Raw genomic sequence first — 20,084 nt, forward strand, 5'->3', positions numbered from 1 at the left:
GCAAGCAATTAAATCAAGCTTATAAATATTTACTAGTAAACATATAGGAACTATAGGTGCTTTTATTTAAATAAAAAGGAAAGGCTACCACTAGAAACACAATTCAATAATTAACCTAGAAATTTCATTTAGTAACTTATCTGAAAAAGGCTGACAGATGCTACTGAAGCAAACGACACTAAGGGAAGTAAATTAAATCTTTAGCTACTTAGCACCAGTCACACAAATGACTTAAAATTAAGCAGCTAATAAAAAAGCAAAGTATATTTTCATACTAAAATGAAAATCCATCAGAAAGAAAAAAAAAAAAAAAAAATCGAAGACAAACTTCTTGGGTTTACACCAACAGATAAGCAATTTTGGACAAATTCTTAATTAGAAAGAAACAAATTTTATAATCAGGTAACAATAACCTCCATGTTTTATGGAGTCTCTACACACTTAATTGTGAATGAAGATTAATTGCAAAATACCCAGATCAGTAAATGTTAAGGACTGGAGTTTTTATTCCAGGCCAGTTTATTAGCTTTATTTTGCCACATAAAATGCTGTCAAATGAGTAACTGCTTGCCCACCAGGCATTTCAAAAGGTCAATCCCATTTAAGTTATAAACTTGTGAGAGAATACATAACTTCAGTTCAGAGAAAGGAAAATAAGCTTTCTGCAGAGCTTAGAAACAATACCAACCATAACTTTTTACTACCTTGCAATATATCAAGAGGGCCATATTAGTAAATAATGTGCAACTTAAACTAAAGATTGTTCTGCTTCACTGCCAGGTTTTGTAGGCTTGAACTAATCTTTACATGTTTCCTAGCATATATATGATTTAAATTCAAATAGCTACTATTTACTAAGCAGCTTTTAAATACACTTTTTTATACTTACAATACCATGGAGTTCTGCAACTTTGCTGCATAGATCAGGACGTCGCTTCTGAATGGCCAAATAAAAAGGATTTTTCAAGATATCTTCATCATACATAGCCATATGGACTTCAGATATTCCAAGGAGATGTTCTAAAACACATACAGAGAATGGTTGATGTATCATACGTGGTACCTGCTAAAACATAGTATTTGGGAATAGCTAGGGGCAGTTTGATTCTCCTTGTCCACAAGGAAAAAGCAGTTTCGGGTCTTGATGTAAGCAGCCAATGGCATTGCTTAACTATTAACTACAGTTACTTAGAAGTTATTCAGACAGAATAATTTTCATGATTATACACTTCCAATCACACAGTTATCCCCAATGTCTCCTTAGGCCTTCCAGGTGTTGGAGTCTAACTGTGAATACTGGAGAGGAGAAGTTAAGATCAGATTACCACTTTGATATACAAATTAACTTCTGCTGCTGAGATCTACAACAAGCCAAGAGACAACAGCTTTTTTACAGCAGATTCCACTGCACCACAGGACATTGATGCTGTTGCACCGTGCCCATGTAAATCTTAAAACTCCCCTGTATAAGGATTACTAACACACATCAATGAGACATCCAGACAGTGTAACAGAAACCCTCGTGTAAGGCAATCCTCAGCTTTCCAGGGAAAGTTAGAGAGGTACACTAAGGATAGATGAACAACCATGTCATAATTAAAAAGCCACCATGAAATTTATCATCATTTGTGGTCATCTCTACTCCCATGAAAACAGTCTCAGTGATTTGAGGTCAGGCTGGTAAGTAACATTTGGCCAAACAGAGAGCAAAAGAAAGACTGGAAAGTGAAAATCCAACCTGTAAACATTGGAAATGCTGTCATTAGGTGTCACAGTGCCCTGGAAAAGATAATCCCTAAGATACCAGACTCTCAACTGCTTGCTTCCTCAATTCCAATTCTCTATGACATATCCTAGCCACAAGGGCAGGAAAAACCCAATCAGGTCCTTCCTGGAAAAACTTCAGAATTTCTTTTTTTTAACAAGAACTGAGATTAACAGGCATACAAATGCTTAAATAACAAGCTTGCTGTATCTTTCCCCTCATGCAGCTTCCCTTAGTAATCAACAGAAGCTGTACAATTTCCTTATACAATTTCAGCACTATATACTAAGAAAGGGTGAGCACAGCTAGAGACTTTAATTTGAGCACACCACCTTTACATAATCAGTATCCCCCTGTTTCCTCCAATGCAGAATTACTCCTACCACATTATTTGTCCAGCGTGAGCTCACTGTATGGCAGTTCAAGGGAGTGGAAAAACATACACCCAATTCCCATTGATTCCAGAGAGCCTTTGAGTTTCAGCCATGCTGTCAACTGATCTACAACCTGGTAACTGAGCTGGGCTCTGGCCCCTCCTCCTAATCAGGCACAAGCAGAGTTCCCTTAGAGAGCTAAACACAAACACAACCAGTTAAAGCTACAAGTCATTTCCATATAAAGTTATCACCAGTTACAGCTTGGACAACCCCAGCCTGAACCACTGAAGTCTGGCAGTGGCAGGCAACTGCCTCGAGCAGTTTTCCTGCATAGTTCCAGACAAAATGGTCCATACATTTTCAAAGCATACAATAAGACCAAGAGCTTCTATGAAAGATTACTTACTCAGTGCTCCCATATCAGCACAGCTATGCAGTTTGCTAACACAATGGGGAAGAAAATGTTTGCTCATTGACAACTTCAGAAGACAAACCAAGTTGAGTAATTAAAGACTGCAAACCTAGAAAAAGTCCACCTTAATCCAAGCTCAACACGAGCCAGCAACCTGCATCTGAAGCTTTGAAAGTTAGCCATGCCTTGGGCTCATCCCCCTGCATGGGCAGCAGATCAAGGGAGGGGAATCTGTCCCTCTGCCCCACTCAGGTGAGATCGCTCCTGCAGAGCTCCCTCCAGGCCTGGGGTCCCAGGACAAGGACATGAAGCTGTTGCAGCAAGTCCAGAAGAGAAGGAAAAAAATGCTCCAGGGGCTGGAGCCCCTCTGCTCTGGAGACAGGCAGAGAGAGCTAAGGGGGGAAGAGAAGGCTCCAGGGTGACCTTCTTGCACCTTCCAGTACCTAAACAAGCTGGAGAGAGACTTTGGACAAGGGCCTGGAATGATGAACAAGGGGAAATGGCTTCCCACTAGAAGAGGGTGGATTTGGATTAAATGTAAGGACAAAATTGTTCCTTGTGAGGGTGGTGAGGCCCTGGCACAGGTTGCCCACAGAAGCTGTGGCTGCCCCATCCCTGGAAGTGTCCAAGGCCAGGCTGGACAGGGCCTGGAACAATGGGGGATAGTGGAAGGTGTCCCTGCCCATGGGAGGGGGGTGGAATGAGATGAGCTTTAAGGTCCCTTCCAACTCAGATCAACAAATTCTATAATCCATGATCTGTCCTACCACAGTGTCTGGGTAAACAGGATGATCACCAGTAATTCCACCACATGATTACTATAAAGATTTTTTGGCAGGCAGCTGCAATCCAAGTTCAAACTGTGGGCTTCTTCTTCAGCCAGTGCTGGGGGAGGGAGAAGAGGCAGCACAAGCCCTGTGGCAGGTCTGCTGCAGGAACACAGATGTCTCATTGTTGATCTGCACAACAGCAGGGCTGAGACACCTTTATGAGCAGGACTAGTTAGCTACAAAAAATCCTGCCTGCTGAACATCTGGCTAGGCCACAATTCCAAGTAAGTCTTAATTACTGCAGCTTGCAGTCCAAATATGACTCAGTGACAAATTAGTATATATAACTAAATACAGTTTAGCATAAGTCAAGCAGAGCTGTATGTACACACACGTGCAACCTGCAAAATAGTTTGCCGCAGCAAGACTAGCGTCCCACGTGCTTTTTTTTTTTGGATGGTTTTGGATGTTCCCATCCTCATCACAGGAGATGAACTGACTGGAGAAGAGCCTGAGGTAAGGAAGGCAAAGGAGCCCTGTAAGCAGAATCCAGTCCATGGAAGGTGGTGATGTTTATAATTAAGGAACTGCATGAAGCAGGTAAGGATTTTTTCCCCACAGGTGGATCAAGCTTTCAGTGAAGGGCATTTTTCCCACATCTAAGTAGGCCTTAACTGAAGAAAACAGGCTTAGGTTACAGATCAGAAATACCTTTCAAAAGGGAAGATAAACACATGGCTTGGCAAAGCTGTCAAGTCTCTCACATTGTAAATCTCCAAGAATGCATCAGACAAACATTTACTAGAGGTGATAGTGGACATAACGAAGCTGTGAGGGTGGATTACATGGTCTCTTTAGACACTTTCCAAATCAAGCTTTCATTAATGGAGTTGTCCCATTGAGGCATCTTCATCTGCCTTTAGTTTGGTGAATTCATGTATCTGGCCAAGCAGCAGAAGATGAGACTGCTGTGATCCTCCCCAAGACAGTGATGGAGAAGCTGTTAGCACATCACATACTGTGTCAGGGAAAAAAAGCACATTGACACAAGAAGGCAACCAAGCATGAGACTGCAGTGCTAAAACTGCAGTGCACAAATGTCTCCCACAGCTTTATTGCCAGCCTTTCAGCCTAACAAATCTTCAAGTCCAAAAACTTCTTCCCATAACAGGAGGGGAAGGGAACACATACCATAAATCCTCCTCATCAAAAAACCTGTATCTCACCACCCAAAAAAACCACCACCAACTGATAAGCTTTGTCTAGAAAGAAATTTAAAGTAACACTTCATTCCCTGGCAAAACAAGTGGAAGAGATTTACGTGAGGAGAAGTTCCCACAGAAAGCTTGACTACACGAAGCTTGCTGTCTGATTGACCTCTTAAATCACTGTCTGCACGTGAAAAAAACATGAACAGCTGGAGTACTTTAAGAATCATTGCTGATGGACCATCATAGGAAGAGTTTGAAATTATCATCTTTAGTTCCTGGTTCATGAGTTACACACCACAAATAACTATTTTTAAACATTTAGTTGCAGCCACAGATTCTTTTACTACAGAACTACTGACAGGGTTGAATCACACTTGGAGCTCCAGCAAGGAGTGAAAAGAAACTGCATTCAAACATTGAATTCTGGCATTTCACTTACTGTAATGCCCCTAAGGTGCCATTGGCATGCTCTACCCCAAGAAGGGAGGTGAAACTTCTAGTTCACATGGTATTTGTCACCCTCCTTGAGCAGAGCAGATGGGAGCTCTGAACTGCTCCCCTCATGCATGTTCCTACACAGCAGGAAACAACCCCCACTGGCCACATTAGTACTGTTTTGAAAATCACAACTCTCAATTTCCTTCCCTTTTCTCTCTTACCCCTGCAGCTGTTCAGTGTCTCATTAGGGGATAGCTATCATACCTGATTAAAATGCGGGTATGAAAAACAACAGGTAGAATACTTATTAACTAAGACAGTCTAGTTACTATATTCACTTGGCCCTCCAACCTCTCACAGCATTCTCCAGCGAGACAGAAGTGTGGATGTAGAAACAATTTAAGTCATCAAAATCAAACAAACAAACACCACCAAGAAAGCCGAAACAAAAAACCAAACCAAAAACAACAACGACAAAAAAGCAAACCAAAGGAATTTAGTCTACATATTCAAGTGAGTACATTAAAGCTTCCCCAAATCTCAGGCATTTTTGAGATTAAGTCAATTTCTTTCCACCCCAAAAGTTAAATGCATCTGAAAAACACTGGCTAATGCATTGTTGTAATTCCAGGAACACATCAGAATTCTCCATTAAGAGTTTGTTGGCAGAACACAACATCCAGCTTCAACCTAATTTAACTTGGGGGTGACACAGACTTACTTTTCTAGTTGCACCTTGGACAGCTTTAGATTTACTGAGAAAACAGAAAATACACAAAGCCTTATATACATTACCAGAACTGACTAATGCTTAACAGAATGCTCATTAAAACCATCAAAAGCTATATTTGCTATGAAGTTCACTAAATTCTATCATGCTGAGCAGTAAAGCAATACTCGAGTACTAATGTTATGTAAAAGGTTTAAATTGAATCACTTCAGTGTATGGCTTCATGCCTGTAAACACAGAAATAGCTCAAATTGCTGGAAAAACAGAAGCTAGCTGGATCAGACAGACAATCTAATAAGCATTATGTTACAGTTTAAAAAAAAACCCCATAATCATAATCTTACAACAGACAAATCCTCTCTAGATCAAAAGCAGAGTGATAATTCTAATGATATAACTATGGTACAAAGGACAGCTCAAATGAAAAACATGGAATCTGAGCATGTCACTGTTTTCTCTAAAATACTGGAAATGAAACCTAATTACATTCAGTACTAAAAACAGTGAATAGGAATAAATTCTGACAGTTCATTTTGTCATTGATGGTGTTTTCTTTTAGAGACGAACAAGTGAGGGACCTTTTCCAAAGCTTGCAGGTTTCAGTTCCTTTTAAGAAGTACTTTGAAATTTAGACCAATAGCCATGAAAGCAGATGATGTCATTGTACTTGCATTGTTACTTGATAGTTACCTCATGTCCACATTCAACTTGTGCAACTATTTACTCAAACCTTAGGCACATCATCTTCTCAACATCCTGCTACATCCCTACTAAAGACTTAGCAAAACACACTGCAAAGAAAATGCCTTTCATAGCAGAATGAGAGATTGTGTATACAAACACTACATAGTCAATGCCGAGCAGCATAATATTCTGTGTTTTCACCATGGCATTTTAATGCTAATTCAGCAGAACAAAGTAAAAACAGCTACCAAAGTTAGTAAAAATTATTAGCTTAGTTCAGTAACCTGAAATGTCTCCAGGACAGCAAGTTAGGATGTTACACTGGGATACTAACATCAAGTACCTCTGTGTCCTCTCCACACGCGTCCAGGTTCAAGGAAGCAGAACACCATGTTCTCCAAAACCTTCAACATCAGATCTATTAGCATGGCAAGAAGCATAAGTTCACTCAATTATACTTTACCAATACTGTCAAGTTTCATGTGACAACATCAACTTAGCTCACAATACCTACAACAGGAACAAGTAAGGCTTAGTAACTTGATATTTGCTGAAGTGCTCAAAATAATGAGTAAATGATAAGCAACGCATTACTCAACTAAAAGTTTCTCATAGCAGCAGAGAAATACACATACAAACTTTATCAGAAATGCATAATTCTAGCAAACCACACAGCTCCACAAGAAAAAAAAAAGTAAAAGGAAGCAACTGTCCCCAGTTCTGATTTTTTTTTTTTTTTAACAGAAGTGCTTCCCCCACACACCTTAAGAGCACCACTTGTTAGAAGGAACAGCCAAAGGTGAGCATATGTTAGTGCACTTTACAAGCAAACAGGAATCTAACATTGGAATTTAAGTAGTCTCAGTCCAAAAACTCAAGTTACCACTACAGTCCCTGTTTTACCAGTGCTATTACTCCTCAGGTTACTCTGCTTCTGGGCAGAAGTTACGATATGAACCTGAGTTCTACATCAGCATTCATCTCAACATAAAAACAAATTGTTTCTGAGCATTTAAAAAACCTAAAGGATGAGTGTTGAGCATCCTATGAAAAACACCTGACACATTCCAGTGCACCTTGTTCACCACGAGGTAGTAAATAAGCAATTCTATTCCTATCCTTTTAAATTCAGGTTCAGCTTGTACTGATTTCTATGAAACTGAAGTATGCTGGAGCAGCACCTCTGAATTATCAGATTACAAAGTGGTGAATTCACATCAGTCAGCTCAAGGCTAACTAGCAATCAGTGAAAAACTAAGTTTTATCATCCCAGAACACCAGTCTGGAAAAGAGGGGTCATGAGCATTCCAGGAAAATGCTAATTTCTCTCACCATCTTCCTTCCAGGCACACATTTCTTCCACTGAAGGGTTAAGAGCTGGCACAGGATCTCATGGCTTGGGTCTTGCCTCTACCCAACACCCCTCAAGCCTTTTCTAAGCCTGGCAACTCTGGCCCTGCTCCCACTGCTCCCACCCTCCTTGGACAGGCCTCCCCCAGACCATGCAGCCCTGGCCAGTACCAAGCACATGGGCTTGTACCAGATCTTGCACAGCTTCTGATGAGCCCCTCCTCAAACTCCAGAACTGAGTTCACTCATGAAAAGTTGTAAGAAGGTTCACCCTTTATATTTTAACAGAGCATTTGCACCATCATTTGATGTGGACACATTTTTACTTGGCCCAGACATGAGGGCTTGACTCTTCCCAGTCAATCGCTCCTTTTCTCCAGAGGAAGAACATTTCAATATGTGTGGATCATCCTTCAACAGCCAAGCTTCCCACTTCTATCCAGTTACTCCCACCTATTCAAGATCATCTTGCTTGTCATTAGCCTAGTATCAGGTACAAGCTGCATTCTCTTTTCACAACAGGGTAGACACTAGATTCCCATTTCTCACAGGTTTAGAAATCCACCAGAGTGGCTGCAATGAAGTTTCATTCTTTGTCTTACCACTACTGAAACTGCATTACATTCTCTGATGCAGCTCTGAGCTACTCAAAGCAAGCCCTAGAACAAAGTGCAAGTGCTGTTCAGTGAACCCCCAACAGTTACAAGGAACATTTAGAGGGAGAACATTAACAACAAACACAAAGTTCCCAAAACAGCTTCTCAAACAAGGATGATTCCTTCAAATACTAGTGAGTGGTATTTAAGGTCACCTCCTCCTCAGGCTCTCAGAGGTTTCAGCACTTGGTACTTCACTCCACTCCACTCTCTGGAGGGGAGGGATAAATTCTTACGGAGTTGAAATAGACAGAGGTCTACTTAAGCCAAATATTTTCATTCATTTAGGTATTGGTGCAAGGGTAAGGAAGGCTGGAAAACGATTCAGCAGGTAAGCTCTAACTAGTAAAATAAATTATTTTAACCACCACTGGTGTATAAATGCTACACAATGCAACATGTAACAGCCTAATTAAGAGCTTCCTGAAAGTAAACATCATGATACAGAAGTATCACTCAAACATTCCCCCACAACATAAAGTAAGATTTTTGCTGTGGATCAAATCCCCTCACTACTTTGCAAGCAAAAAGCTTAGAAGAAAGCAAATCACAGAATTCAAAGAAGTGCTTAGTTTATCAGTGATCAGGGGAGGGAAGGGGTTAATGTCACTTTCCGTTTTCGCTGTATTTCATCCTTATTTCCCTTCTTCTTTTCATAGTGGCTTCAAGCTTTCCCAGGCCACAGCAGTCTACAGACCAAACTTAGTATATGAGCTTACTCCAAAAGCCCCTCAGATAAGGCTTACCAATCATTTGAGCAAAACAAACGTGCATTTACCTAAAATTCTACTTGAAAGTATTAAAATGAGGCTATAACATTTAATTAGTGACGTTCAAGATGCCACACAGAATACTTTGCAAACAGTTTTAAGAGTACTGCACAGTAAGAATATGGTCATTAACATCTATTGCAAGAAAGCTTTGCCACAGAACCAGGAAATACATTTCTTCTACTACTTATTATGCTGCTTCTTAAGTCAGTTCTAAGGATTTTTACCTCCATTCTAATAGCTTTTCCAGGATAGTATTTGGATAGTCAGCATCTTGTTTGAAAGCAGTATCAAGATGTGGATTTTCAGAACATCGTGCCTGACTGACAAACAACTGAATTTTAAGAGTTCCCACAATCTAAGCAAATTGTATAACTGCATGCAGCTGAACTTAAATTAGAACAAATCTAAGTAACAGGCTCTTCTCACATGACACACCTAAACATGTACTTAGGCATGACCTGATACAGATTATGACTGCTACTACTTTCAGGTTTAAATAGTCACATGTTCCTGAACCAATACTCCCAGGGACTTTCAAAGAAGTGGCTTCCAGGTTCTCACACAACTTCAGTGCTCTGTGGCAGATTTTAAACATCGATAAAACAGACACACAAATATGCATAATTTAGTCAGCAATAAGCTTAACAATTATGTCACATAGGATTCCAGATTCAAACCCAGAGCTAATCCTTTTTCCACCTGACAATGATTAAGCAATTACAAGACTTCACTCACAATCAGGTCAAAATCATCCCTGTTTCCTTATTCCTACAAGGAAACAGACATGACTGGTTTGCTTCTTTTAGGCTACCAACATTTATTTTGATAGAAAGCTATTCAGTTTAGCTGGTAGTAATTTGATAATCTACACAAATTTAAGAAGCAATTTCTTCCACAGGTAGCAACCTGCTGCAGAAGTTATGCAGGTTTTGGAACTAGGGCCAAAATTAAAGCAAGACAAAACATAAACAAACAAAAACCGCCAGTCAGTAGAGTCCAAGCTACCAAAATCCAAAAGGAGGAACATAGTCTAGACAAGACTCCTCAGGCTAGGCTCAGCAGCAGAAAGCCAGTCTGCCTGGACTCTGTTCCTCATAGCAATTTATCTTGCTCATAACACACATCACCCTGCAAGGGTAGTGATAAAAGATAAGGGAATGGGTCATGCTCCCCTTCTTGTGGGACTCTTGAGGCTTCACAGCTTTTTCAAGCTCCTGTAGCATCACAAAACCACTCAGCTACCCACAAACGCTGGGGCATATGCGGTAGCATACGTTGTGACAAGCAAGCTCTCCAGGAGCCCACTAGAGCAGTCACATCAGGTGCTAGACACAACACAGCTCAGTTCACCAAGTGGCACTCCACATTACCTCCGTCCCTCTGGATGCACACACGAGCACGGCCTAGTGCCCATCAGTGTTCACCGTGCTGTACCCAGCACACTGCCAAGGGCAGCTGGGGAAGCATCGCTTCTGACAGTGACAACTGGCGTGTTTCCTGCACTTCCTGATGTGCAGTTGCTTGACTTGAGCTAACTGCAGGTGCCCTGAACGGATCGCACGCCGGCCCTTCCTACGGGTGACAACAGCAAGCTCCTTCCCCAGCCGGGTCCCGGAGCGTCTGCGACACATAGGACAGCCGAGGGGCCGGGCAGGACCAACCTGCCGTGCACACTGGGGCTCAACACCGCGAGGACCGACCCTGCCGCAGTGATCATTGACCAGGGCCATGTGTCCGCACGGCCCGACCCCGCTGCGGTCCGGCCAGGGCGAAGGCCGAGCTGGCACAGCCCCGCCGCCGCCCAGACCGCGGCCGAGCGGCTCCCGGGGCACGGCACGGCGGGCCGGGAGCGCTCCTTGGTTCCACCCCGGCGGGACGGTCCCAGCGGGAGCCGCAGGCAGCCCGGAGCAGGAGCGCTACTCACACAACACCACCGCCTCCCCGCTCCCCGGCCGCAGAGCCGCTGCCGCCCGCCTCCCCCGCCGCTCCGCGCCCCGGCCGAGCCCTACCGGAGTCCAGGGCGGGCCCAGCACGGCCACGCGAAGCCAATGGCCAGCAGCGGCGGGAGGGAAGCACGCAAGAAGCTGAGAGCACCGCGGAATTGCTGCCTGCGGAGGCGGAGCCTGCGAGGGCTTATAGGGCCGGGCCGGGCGCTCCCCGCCATGTGACCGCGCGGGCGCCCAGCTGGGGTGAGTTAAGTGGCGGCGGTGGGGACCGCCGGCTGCCCGGCTACCGCTCCCCAGAGCTTTAGCCTTGGCTTTTTTAATTTCATATTTTTTTCTCCTCCACCCTCGGCGCTTAGCACTTTTCAAACAGCAGCGCCCCGTTGAGCGCGGCGCAGACCCAGCCGCCCCGGTGGCGCTGCAGGCGGCGGTAGCGCGGGGAGCGATGCTGCCTGCCCGCCGCGGCTCCCCGCTGCCCGCCCGGGCTCCTGGAGGCGCCGGCACCGCCTGACCAGCCGGGTAACGGGGTGCTGGATGCAGGCGCGACCCGAAGGCAGCACTTGCCATGTGTGCTGGTAGCGCCCAGCTGTGGCAGCGCCCGGGGCCCAGCACCGGGTAAGTCAGGGCGGCACCGGGCACGGCCCCCACCGCCACCATGGTGAAGGAGGAGTGCAAGGCGCTGCTGGACGCGCTCAACAAGGTGACCGCCTGCTACCGGCACATGGTGCTGACCATCGGCGGCACCTCGGACTCCCAGAACCTGCGAGAGGAGCTCAAGAAAACCCGGCAGAAAGCTCAGGAGCTGGCGGTGGCCAACAGGAACAAGCTCACCACGGTCCTGAAGGACAAAAGCGTGAGTAAGGAAGATAAAGCCGAGTTCGAGAGGCTATGGGTGATTTTCTCCACGTGCCTAGAGATCCTGGAGATCGACATGAGGAGAGCCCTGGAGCTGGGCCACGAGTTCCCGCTAAACGTCCCCAAAAAGCACCTGATCCAGACGGGCATGAGCGGGGGAACCTCCGGCGTGGCCGCCCGCGCCATGAGCGTCCAGAACATGAAATACGAGGCTGAGCACAACATAGACGTGGTGGATTTGAAAGACCTCGAGAACGAGATCAACCAGGTAGGAGAGATGATGTACGAGATGGAGATGAAGGTCAATGTCCCCCAGTGGACAGTAGAGGCTAAGCAAGACCCAGGGGCTGAACTGAAATCCACCATCAGCGTGGGTGCTTCTTCTATTGGCATGATCTCTGTGGAGGAAAATAAATCGTTCTGCGATATCAGCAAGGTTCTAGCTGGGATTATTTTCACTGCTGTGCTCATTATCGCCATTGTCCTGGCAGTGTGTGTGGTAAAACTGTCTTAGGGTGGTGCAAGCTCTGACACGAGCAACCCTCTCCAGCCTGTCTCTGGAGTGTTTCATGCCTCACCTTTACTTTCAAAACGTGTCACTTGGATGAGCTGAGAATTTAAGACGAGCACTTGAAACAACAAAGCAGAACTCCTGCCTCTCGATGTCCTAAAACGTACTATTTGCTTCTTCATGCTTTTTGAAGAAAAGGGATGCAAATCAGCCTGCAGAATAGAATGTCTTCGTTTGCTGGACTTGTAACAGTTAAGCGAAGTATCAGGGTATTATCACTACTGACTGTAACAGGGATTTGCCTGCTATTAATAGATCACTATTCTCAGAAGCCTGTGGTTTTTGTTCTTCACTAGGCTCTGCTGTTTGCTGCTGGTCACTGTTTACAGTATTGGAGAGTAACATAAATTTGAAGGCTATCATGGGTGTTTTGTCTGACCAAGTGAAGAGAATACTTCTTTTTTCCCATCAAATACAAAAATATTTATTGAGTGGAGGAAAAGGGTAAGGATGAAAACCCCAATAAAGGAATGTAAGCAACCTCTATTTTAGACAAGTTAATGGTTGGGGAGGGGGGGAGAAAAGAGACCCCTGATTGATACCGAGTACTGTTTGTTGATTTAGACTGGCTTGTACGGAACCCAGTTGCATGAATTGGCACAGCATATGTGAATGACTAATCGCTTTCCAAATCCAAATAGAAAAAAGGCAGAGTTGCATATTCAGAAAAATACTAGCAAGCCTCATGGTTTTCATTCACATTTACCACAATTTTATCTTTCCCTGCAGAAAGGCTGATTCTTGCTACTGGTTCTAATTTTTCTTTCTGTAGCAGCAGCTTGCACTTCACGATTAATTATGAAAACAGGAGCAATGAATCTACCCACAGCAGTTGCAGTAACATTGGAAAATAGATTTTAGCAAAAAAAAATTAAGTTAAAGCAGACCTTCCCAACGGGATCCCCTCTCCTGTTGACAGGCAGGGACTGATGCTTGAATGTGTACAGTCACATTTCTGCAAGTTCCCAAATTGCAGAAATCCAGACAAAGCTAAAAATGTGTCTCAGTTTCATACCTCAGTCATGTCTGATTAATCATCTGGGAAGCAGGAAGCCTGTAGGATTGGTCCCATTTGATAACACTACAATTCTGGGAGGGAAATGCAACAGCATAAAGCTTTCCAGTGCTTCCCTGTGGAATTTACATTTAAATGTAAAACTGTGGGAACTGATAGTTACTTAGCAGAGAAGCTTTACAATATTTTGTAAAAGGATTTATGTGTTATGGTATTTATTATTTACTTCTGGAAATACCTTCTAGTGCTGTGAATACACGTTGTCCATTCAGGAATGCTTGGTACATGTGCTACGGTGCCATAGGTGTATGGGGCACTCCACAGCCAAATATAAAGACCCCATAATATTGGGGTCTTAAGAAGTTATTTTTCTTCATTGATTATTATGGGCACGTTATCAAAAAGTAATAATGGGACATGTTTTGTGAACAGTCTTCATGCTTGTTAAATAAAATTGACAACATGCATGAACACCTAATATTTTTAGTTAAGAACTAAACATACTTCAAAAAACTGCAGCAAATAGTTTATTCTTTAAAAGAACTGAATTTATGGGGGGGAAAAAAAGTGTATTTGAATCTGGTCACTTGTAGGTGAGAAAAAAATAGTGGAGACCTGAATTCAAAGCTATAGATTATCCTTATGTTGAAGGATAACATGAGTTCTGCATCCAGTCTAACTCCATTCTCTTGGGAATTCAGAGTGCTACAAGACAACTCTACATTCCTTTCTGTTGTGTTTCACTCATTCCATGGGATATGTTTTATGTGTAGTTAATCTATGTCCCTAGAGATCCCCGACAGCTTTATAACTAAGCCAGGTCTGTATTTATCAGTGCTACAGGTCCAGCCTGCCTAGACACGGTGTAGTTGCTGAGTGTTCATTTAAATTGGATGATCTCCTTCAAAATCACAATGAGTAAACATATTTAAGGAAAATACAGCAAAATCTGCAGGAGATCATACCTATTTGGATTGCCACCACTTGTCATTAAGGATCTGTGGATATTTCCACTCTTTGCACTCTCCTTTCACTTAGTTCACGGGAAGGTGGAGAAGCAGTTGGGCTCTATTCTGTGCTTCCTGAAAACTCCATTTACCTTGTGAAATCAGACCATTTAACCACATGTCAAACCCCAAGTAATGAATGCAAGTCTGTTTTCTGGTGGATAAGTAAATGGTAACACTGACAGCATTCATTGCCTTTATCTTGATATCTTCCACACACCTAACCACAGATAAACAGTTTATCCATGCTTATTGATGTAGAAGAATTTTTAAGAATAGGTCATCTTCAAAAGCAAGCCTCAGTGAGTGGGTAAACAGTAAGTTTTCACTCCACTGCTTTTTTTTTTTAATTTGGATTTTTTGCTATAGGATTCAAAGAATTCATATTAATAGCCTCTAAGTATATAAGTCTTGCTTTATTATGAATATGCACACAAGTACTATTTAAAGGATTGACCTTGGAAAAAGAATTTTCAAATTGTAAGACAAAGCTGGCTACAACTTAATTCATCAGTAGTTTGTTCCTAAAAAATCTGTATCACCTTATATTTAGACTATCTGAAATTAATAGATTAAGTAGAATTTTAAGAGAGGATTGGCACTGTCTACAAGGATAAAGTGCCTGCCATTCATCTCTGTTGGGGCCCCTCTCCCAGGGCTAAGCTGAAAAGATACCTCCCTAACATCTCCTACATGTGTTCGTTCCACCTGACAGACTTTGGCACAACACTGCACAAAACCAAAACAAAATGAAACCACCATTGCCCAAAAGTACTGAGGCTTCCTTTAAATTAAGAAATATAGATTTGCAGTCTTCATTTTTTTTCCCCTACTGAAATGCAACTGGAAGGAGACTGGAAATGTTATTTTGTAAGTGAAAAATGGGAATTCATACTTCAAAATACTCTATATTGAGGCAGCATGATGAAAAAGCACATACTGTCATGCTGATTGCTGAGAATGTAAAAGAAGATGGTCATTGCTTAATTAATATCAGTGTTGATCTACTTCAGTTCTTTTGTTTTTATTCACAGAATACACACATTAAATTTGCTGTATACTAAAATCTTACTCCTGACTTGAATTACACTGCTTTTGCCTGTGCATGGGTGGTATTTTCTACACTTTGAATAATGCAAACCTGTTACTGTCACTATTTATTTAACTTAAAATAAAGTACCTCCTTATAACTTACTGGTTTGCTTGCAGCAGTAATTCAAACCAAACAAAACCTGTTGGAGCAAGTCCAGAGGAGGCCATAAAGTTGATTAGAGGGATAAAGCACCTCTTCTGTGAGGAAAGGCTGGGAGAATTGGGATTGTTCAGCCTGGAGAAGGCAAACTTTGGGGTGACCCAATAGTGGCCTTCCAGTGCCTGAAGGAAGCCTGCAAGAAAGATGAAGAGAGACTATTTACAAGGGATGGAGTGACAAGGGGGAATGGCTTCACACTGCCAGAGAGTTGGCTCAGATGAGATACTGGGAAGAAATTGTTCCATGTGAGGGTGGGAGGCCCTGGCACAGGTTGTCCAGAGAAGCTGTGGCTGCCTCATCCCTGGAAGTGTTCAAGGTCAGGCTGGACAGGGCCTGGCACAACCTGGTCTCCCAAAGGTGTCCCTGCCCATGGCAGGGGTTGAAGCCAGATGATCTTTAAGGTCTCTTCCAACTCAAACCATTCTATGATTCTTTGAAAAGCTGGAATATTAATAAAGCTCATCTATAGTAGGCTCTTCTAAAATAAAGTTCCTGCTTCAACCATAGTAATAAAAGTAATGTGCTAAACCCTCTCATTAGTTTTGTTTGCAGCCTTCTCAAGCTCCCAAAGTTGAATAGTGATGTAGCTTAACTTACACTGCCAGGGAATCAGCAGTCTGAAAAGTCAAGAAATCCCTGCCTTAGGAAACAGCTACAATGACATCTAGGCTAACAGATGATGCTGCCTTCAGCACTGCTTGTCCAGTGTTCAGTACAGAACCCTTGGCTTGGACAATCTGAAAACCAGAGGACACACTAGACTGGACTAACAATTGGATTCTCCTTGAGTTATGATCCAAACTCTGTCGCTTTCAGCCAGCAAAGCTGGCATTTACTTTAGCAAAAGTGAAACTTGGTCCTGTGCTATTGGTGACACCAATGATCAACAAACCATCAGAACTGAGTCTGTAAAATGCAGCAATTTGTAATTTCATTCCAGGATTTCCAGTCTATCACCATAAAAACCCATTATACTGTTATCTAGTTTAGTAACAAAAGGAACACAGGACCACAATTAAAGTGATTCTCCTTATCTTGCGAACAAAGTAACATTAAACTTCAGCACTATGAATATAAAACAAAATTATTTTCAAAATTCTTCATGTAAATATGAAAATAGTTTTTACAGTAATGCAATTACTTAAAACTGGACTAAATGACTGATGTAATTAGCCTTCAGATTAAAAATTAAACATGTGCTTATTGTTTGTAGAGAGGATTGGTGACAGGCTTGCTTTTCCTTCTCTGGAAGGTTTGTGTTGTTTATGTATGCTTTCCAGAAGTACCTTCTATTTAAATGCTAATGGAACTCCTAGTCAACATATTTACCCTTCACAAATTTTCATTATGTAAAAAGTCATTCAGTAAAACCAGTGGATTACAGATCTCTAAGTGCTTTCTCTCAATACGATTATGTAAGTCTTTTAATGCAGGAAGAGATCTGGACAAAATAGTTCACACGTGAGCAGCATTTGCTGTGGTAAGTGTACAATAAAAGTGGGATTAGAAAATAATGTCTTTCATATAAAATTATCCATGTGTGTTTAGGGAAGAACAAAAGAAGAAAGGAGATGGATGTATGTAGTAAATAGCAAAGTTTACTTTTTGTTATATACAACAGCCTCCCAATCTTAAACTACAGCCTCTCTATAAAAAAAAAGAAAGTGTCTTATGCCCAGTGGGACAAAGTATATAAAATATCCCTGAGTGGAACTGACTATCCATTCCCTGATTAACTCGTATCGAGTAAGAGTAAAAATATTTTAATCTGCTACATGTTTTTATCCATTTTACAAAAGACAATCTTCTTCTCCCTTGGTTTCACACTACAAGGGACTTTCTTCTGGAAGAAGGCAGTCCCACATGGCTGGATTCCATCATCCATCCTTACAGCTTTCTGCTGTGGTACTGGGTGCAGCTGGGCTGCAGCTTCAGCAGCGGCCACTGCTGAACCTGTGGAAAGGTCGCATGGCATTTAACCAGCATCGGGGCCCTGGTGGATCCTCTCAGCCAGCCAAGCACGAGCGTTTCATGCTGGAAGCAATGTGACTGGAAGCCAGGTAGGCAAACACAAATCCAATTGCAGCATCTCTGAATCTGTCGCCCACAGAGGCCACTTCCCAAATGCACTTATGTTTATTGCTCAGTTCCAGCCATTTGTCAGAATATCTACTGTGATTTACCAGAGTGACAGAAATTGGCTTCTCAACCCTCCACAGGGTCCGGTGGGTTTTTGCTTTGTTCTCTTCCATTGAATTGTATGTTTTCTTTTATTTACACTGCACTACATGACATTATTTATCATACACTTAATAATAACATCTCCACCAAATTAAACAAACTCACAAATCCTCTCAAAGCTAGTTATAATTCTGCTGCACAGAAATGGAAGTCACAGTTATGGTATAAATGTGGTCTGTTATTTTGATCATTTCCACTGTGCATGAAATTATTGCTGGAGTCTCTGATCAGTCAAGTCTGTCTCTCGCACACAAATGTTCAAATAGCACACACAGCTGAATTCACTGATGTGCCACAGCACTAAGAAACCACACAGCCAAAAAGCTGACTTTAAAAATCATGGGGTTTTTGAAAGAATAGTAAACCTCATTTCTTACAGTCATCTATAATTGTCTCATGGAAAAAAAATTCAAATGCAATTCCTTTGTGTGATCCAGAAGAATCTATACATAAACTATACATAAATAGCATAAAACTTGGGGAAAAGAAGGAAGAAAGGAGGAAATAAGAAAAAAAGGACAAAAGAAAATACTTAACTATTTATACTGTATAATATGACTGAGGCCTACCAGAGACAGCAAACATGATACTCCCTTAGCAACTTAATCTAATATGCTAATTGCAGGTGTAACTTAAGCTATATACATTTGAATTCTGGGTCCTGGAGGGAGCGCTCCAAATGATTCCTCAAACATGCCATCAGTACTCAGTCTGGCAAGAAATTATATGTGTGAAAACTATTCATGTAATTAAAAGATGCAGAATTAGAACCATAATTTCTGTTTCCATAAAACATGTAATCCATTATGCACCTGTTGGAAGTAGAATAGTTCCAGTTGTTAATACTATCTGTAACCTAGTTTTCTCACCTGCCTAATTTGTTGGAATATCATTTTGTATGAAGTTAGCTGGTTTTTTTATTTTTCCTTTTAGTCAATTGATATAATGGTGTTATAATCATAAACCTGCATTTCCTAGGTTTGACACTTATTCACAATTTGGAAACAATACTTGAAAACCTATACAGTGAATAATCTATTTACTTTTTAAATTAATTATTAAGTCTGCCTATTTGTTGATATTGTATGAGCTGAAAGCTTTAGCATGTCATTTTGAAATGACCTGGAGGTATTTGAAATACCATTTGAAATAGCTGGAGGCAATTAAAAGATGTGATGTGGCACTTGGGTTTAGTGGTGGACTTGGCAGTGCTGGGTTTGTGGTTGGACTCAATGATCTTGGGGGTTTTTTTCCCAACCTAAATGATTCTGTGATTCTACAACACTGAAAATAAGCCAGTTTAGGAAGCAGTAGAAAAGCCTAGTGAAATCTCTGCATTTTTTGGTACTCAAAATTGTCAAAATTCAGTATTGTAGATATTACATCTGCATGGGGACAAAGATGCATCTAAATTAAACCAAGAACTGACTTAGTATAATCATTTCCAACTCACAGGATTGCATGTAAACTAAATTAAATGATGAAATGTTGGTGGACCTTGTTTTTAATCTGAAATTAATTATTACAGTAGTGAGATCTGCACTGACCTGTCTGGGCAAAATAATTTATGCAGTGATGTAACAAAAGGAATGAAGTCATTCTATTGCTAACAATGTACAAAAAACCCCCAGAAAGTTAATTTGACAATCATTTCCATATATCTAGTGACCTGAACCCTTTGTTTTTAAACAAACTTATGCTTTCTTTTTCTTGTAAGGCAGTAAGTGAAGTGTAGAGAAAAATGTTGAAGTAACCTCTGCATTGCTGAAATATGATGCCACAAAGAATTATTATCACTGCAATAACCTTATGGTATTTCATTTGATGCAACCTTTGCATCACTCAGAAGAGTTTTTTTTTTTTCAATACAACATAATCTGGTTTTGAAACCAACCTAAAATACAGAAGTATTTGGGGTCCATTAGGTAAACAATAGTATGTTCTGGCATACAAGAAGAATGAAAGACAGCTGAATTCTTAACTTTTTTAGCAAAAATACCTTTTTTATTTTTTTTATCATTTAATTTGAAGGGG

General features: G+C 41.7%; 2 protein-coding genes across 8 annotated transcripts in view; one reads left to right on the forward strand and one right to left on the reverse strand.

The window, feature by feature from the left end:
• Positions 1–20,084, reverse strand: part of ANKRD27 (ankyrin repeat domain 27) — a 55,099-nt gene that overhangs the window by 31,714 nt on the left and 3,301 nt on the right. For 3 of the 7 annotated variants that reach the window (XR_007206414.1, XR_007206413.1, XM_048316951.1), the window contains exon 2: positions 890–1,020. Coding sequence is in view for 5 of the 7 variants with exons in the window: in XM_048316951.1 (XP_048172908.1) it covers positions 890–991 (102 nt within the window). In the remaining 2 variants the exon portion in view is untranslated. Of the gene's footprint in view, positions 1–889; positions 1,021–6,721; positions 6,806–9,390; positions 9,525–11,090; positions 11,129–11,175; positions 11,274–20,084 lie in introns of those variants that run through there. The other 4 variants (XM_048316952.1, XM_048316955.1, XM_048316953.1 and 1 more) reach the window with 4 other exon arrangements.
• Positions 11,325–15,751, forward strand: LOC125332241 (regulator of G protein signaling 9 binding protein). Its single transcript, XM_048316957.1, has one exon. The coding sequence runs from the start codon at positions 11,765–11,767 to the stop codon at positions 12,476–12,478; it is 714 nt and encodes a 237-aa protein (XP_048172914.1). The 5' UTR covers positions 11,325–11,764; the 3' UTR covers positions 12,479–15,751.

Source organism: Corvus hawaiiensis, chromosome 12, assembly GCF_020740725.1.
Source record: "Corvus hawaiiensis isolate bCorHaw1 chromosome 12, bCorHaw1.pri.cur, whole genome shotgun sequence".
Classification (NCBI taxonomy): domain Eukaryota; kingdom Metazoa; phylum Chordata; class Aves; order Passeriformes; family Corvidae; genus Corvus; species Corvus hawaiiensis.

Bases quoted from the DNA above. Each gene is read 5' to 3' on its own strand.
- LOC125332241 (XM_048316957.1), top strand. From the start codon at position 11,765: ATGGTGAAGGAGGAGTGCAAGGCGCTGCTGGACGCGCTCAACAAGGTG.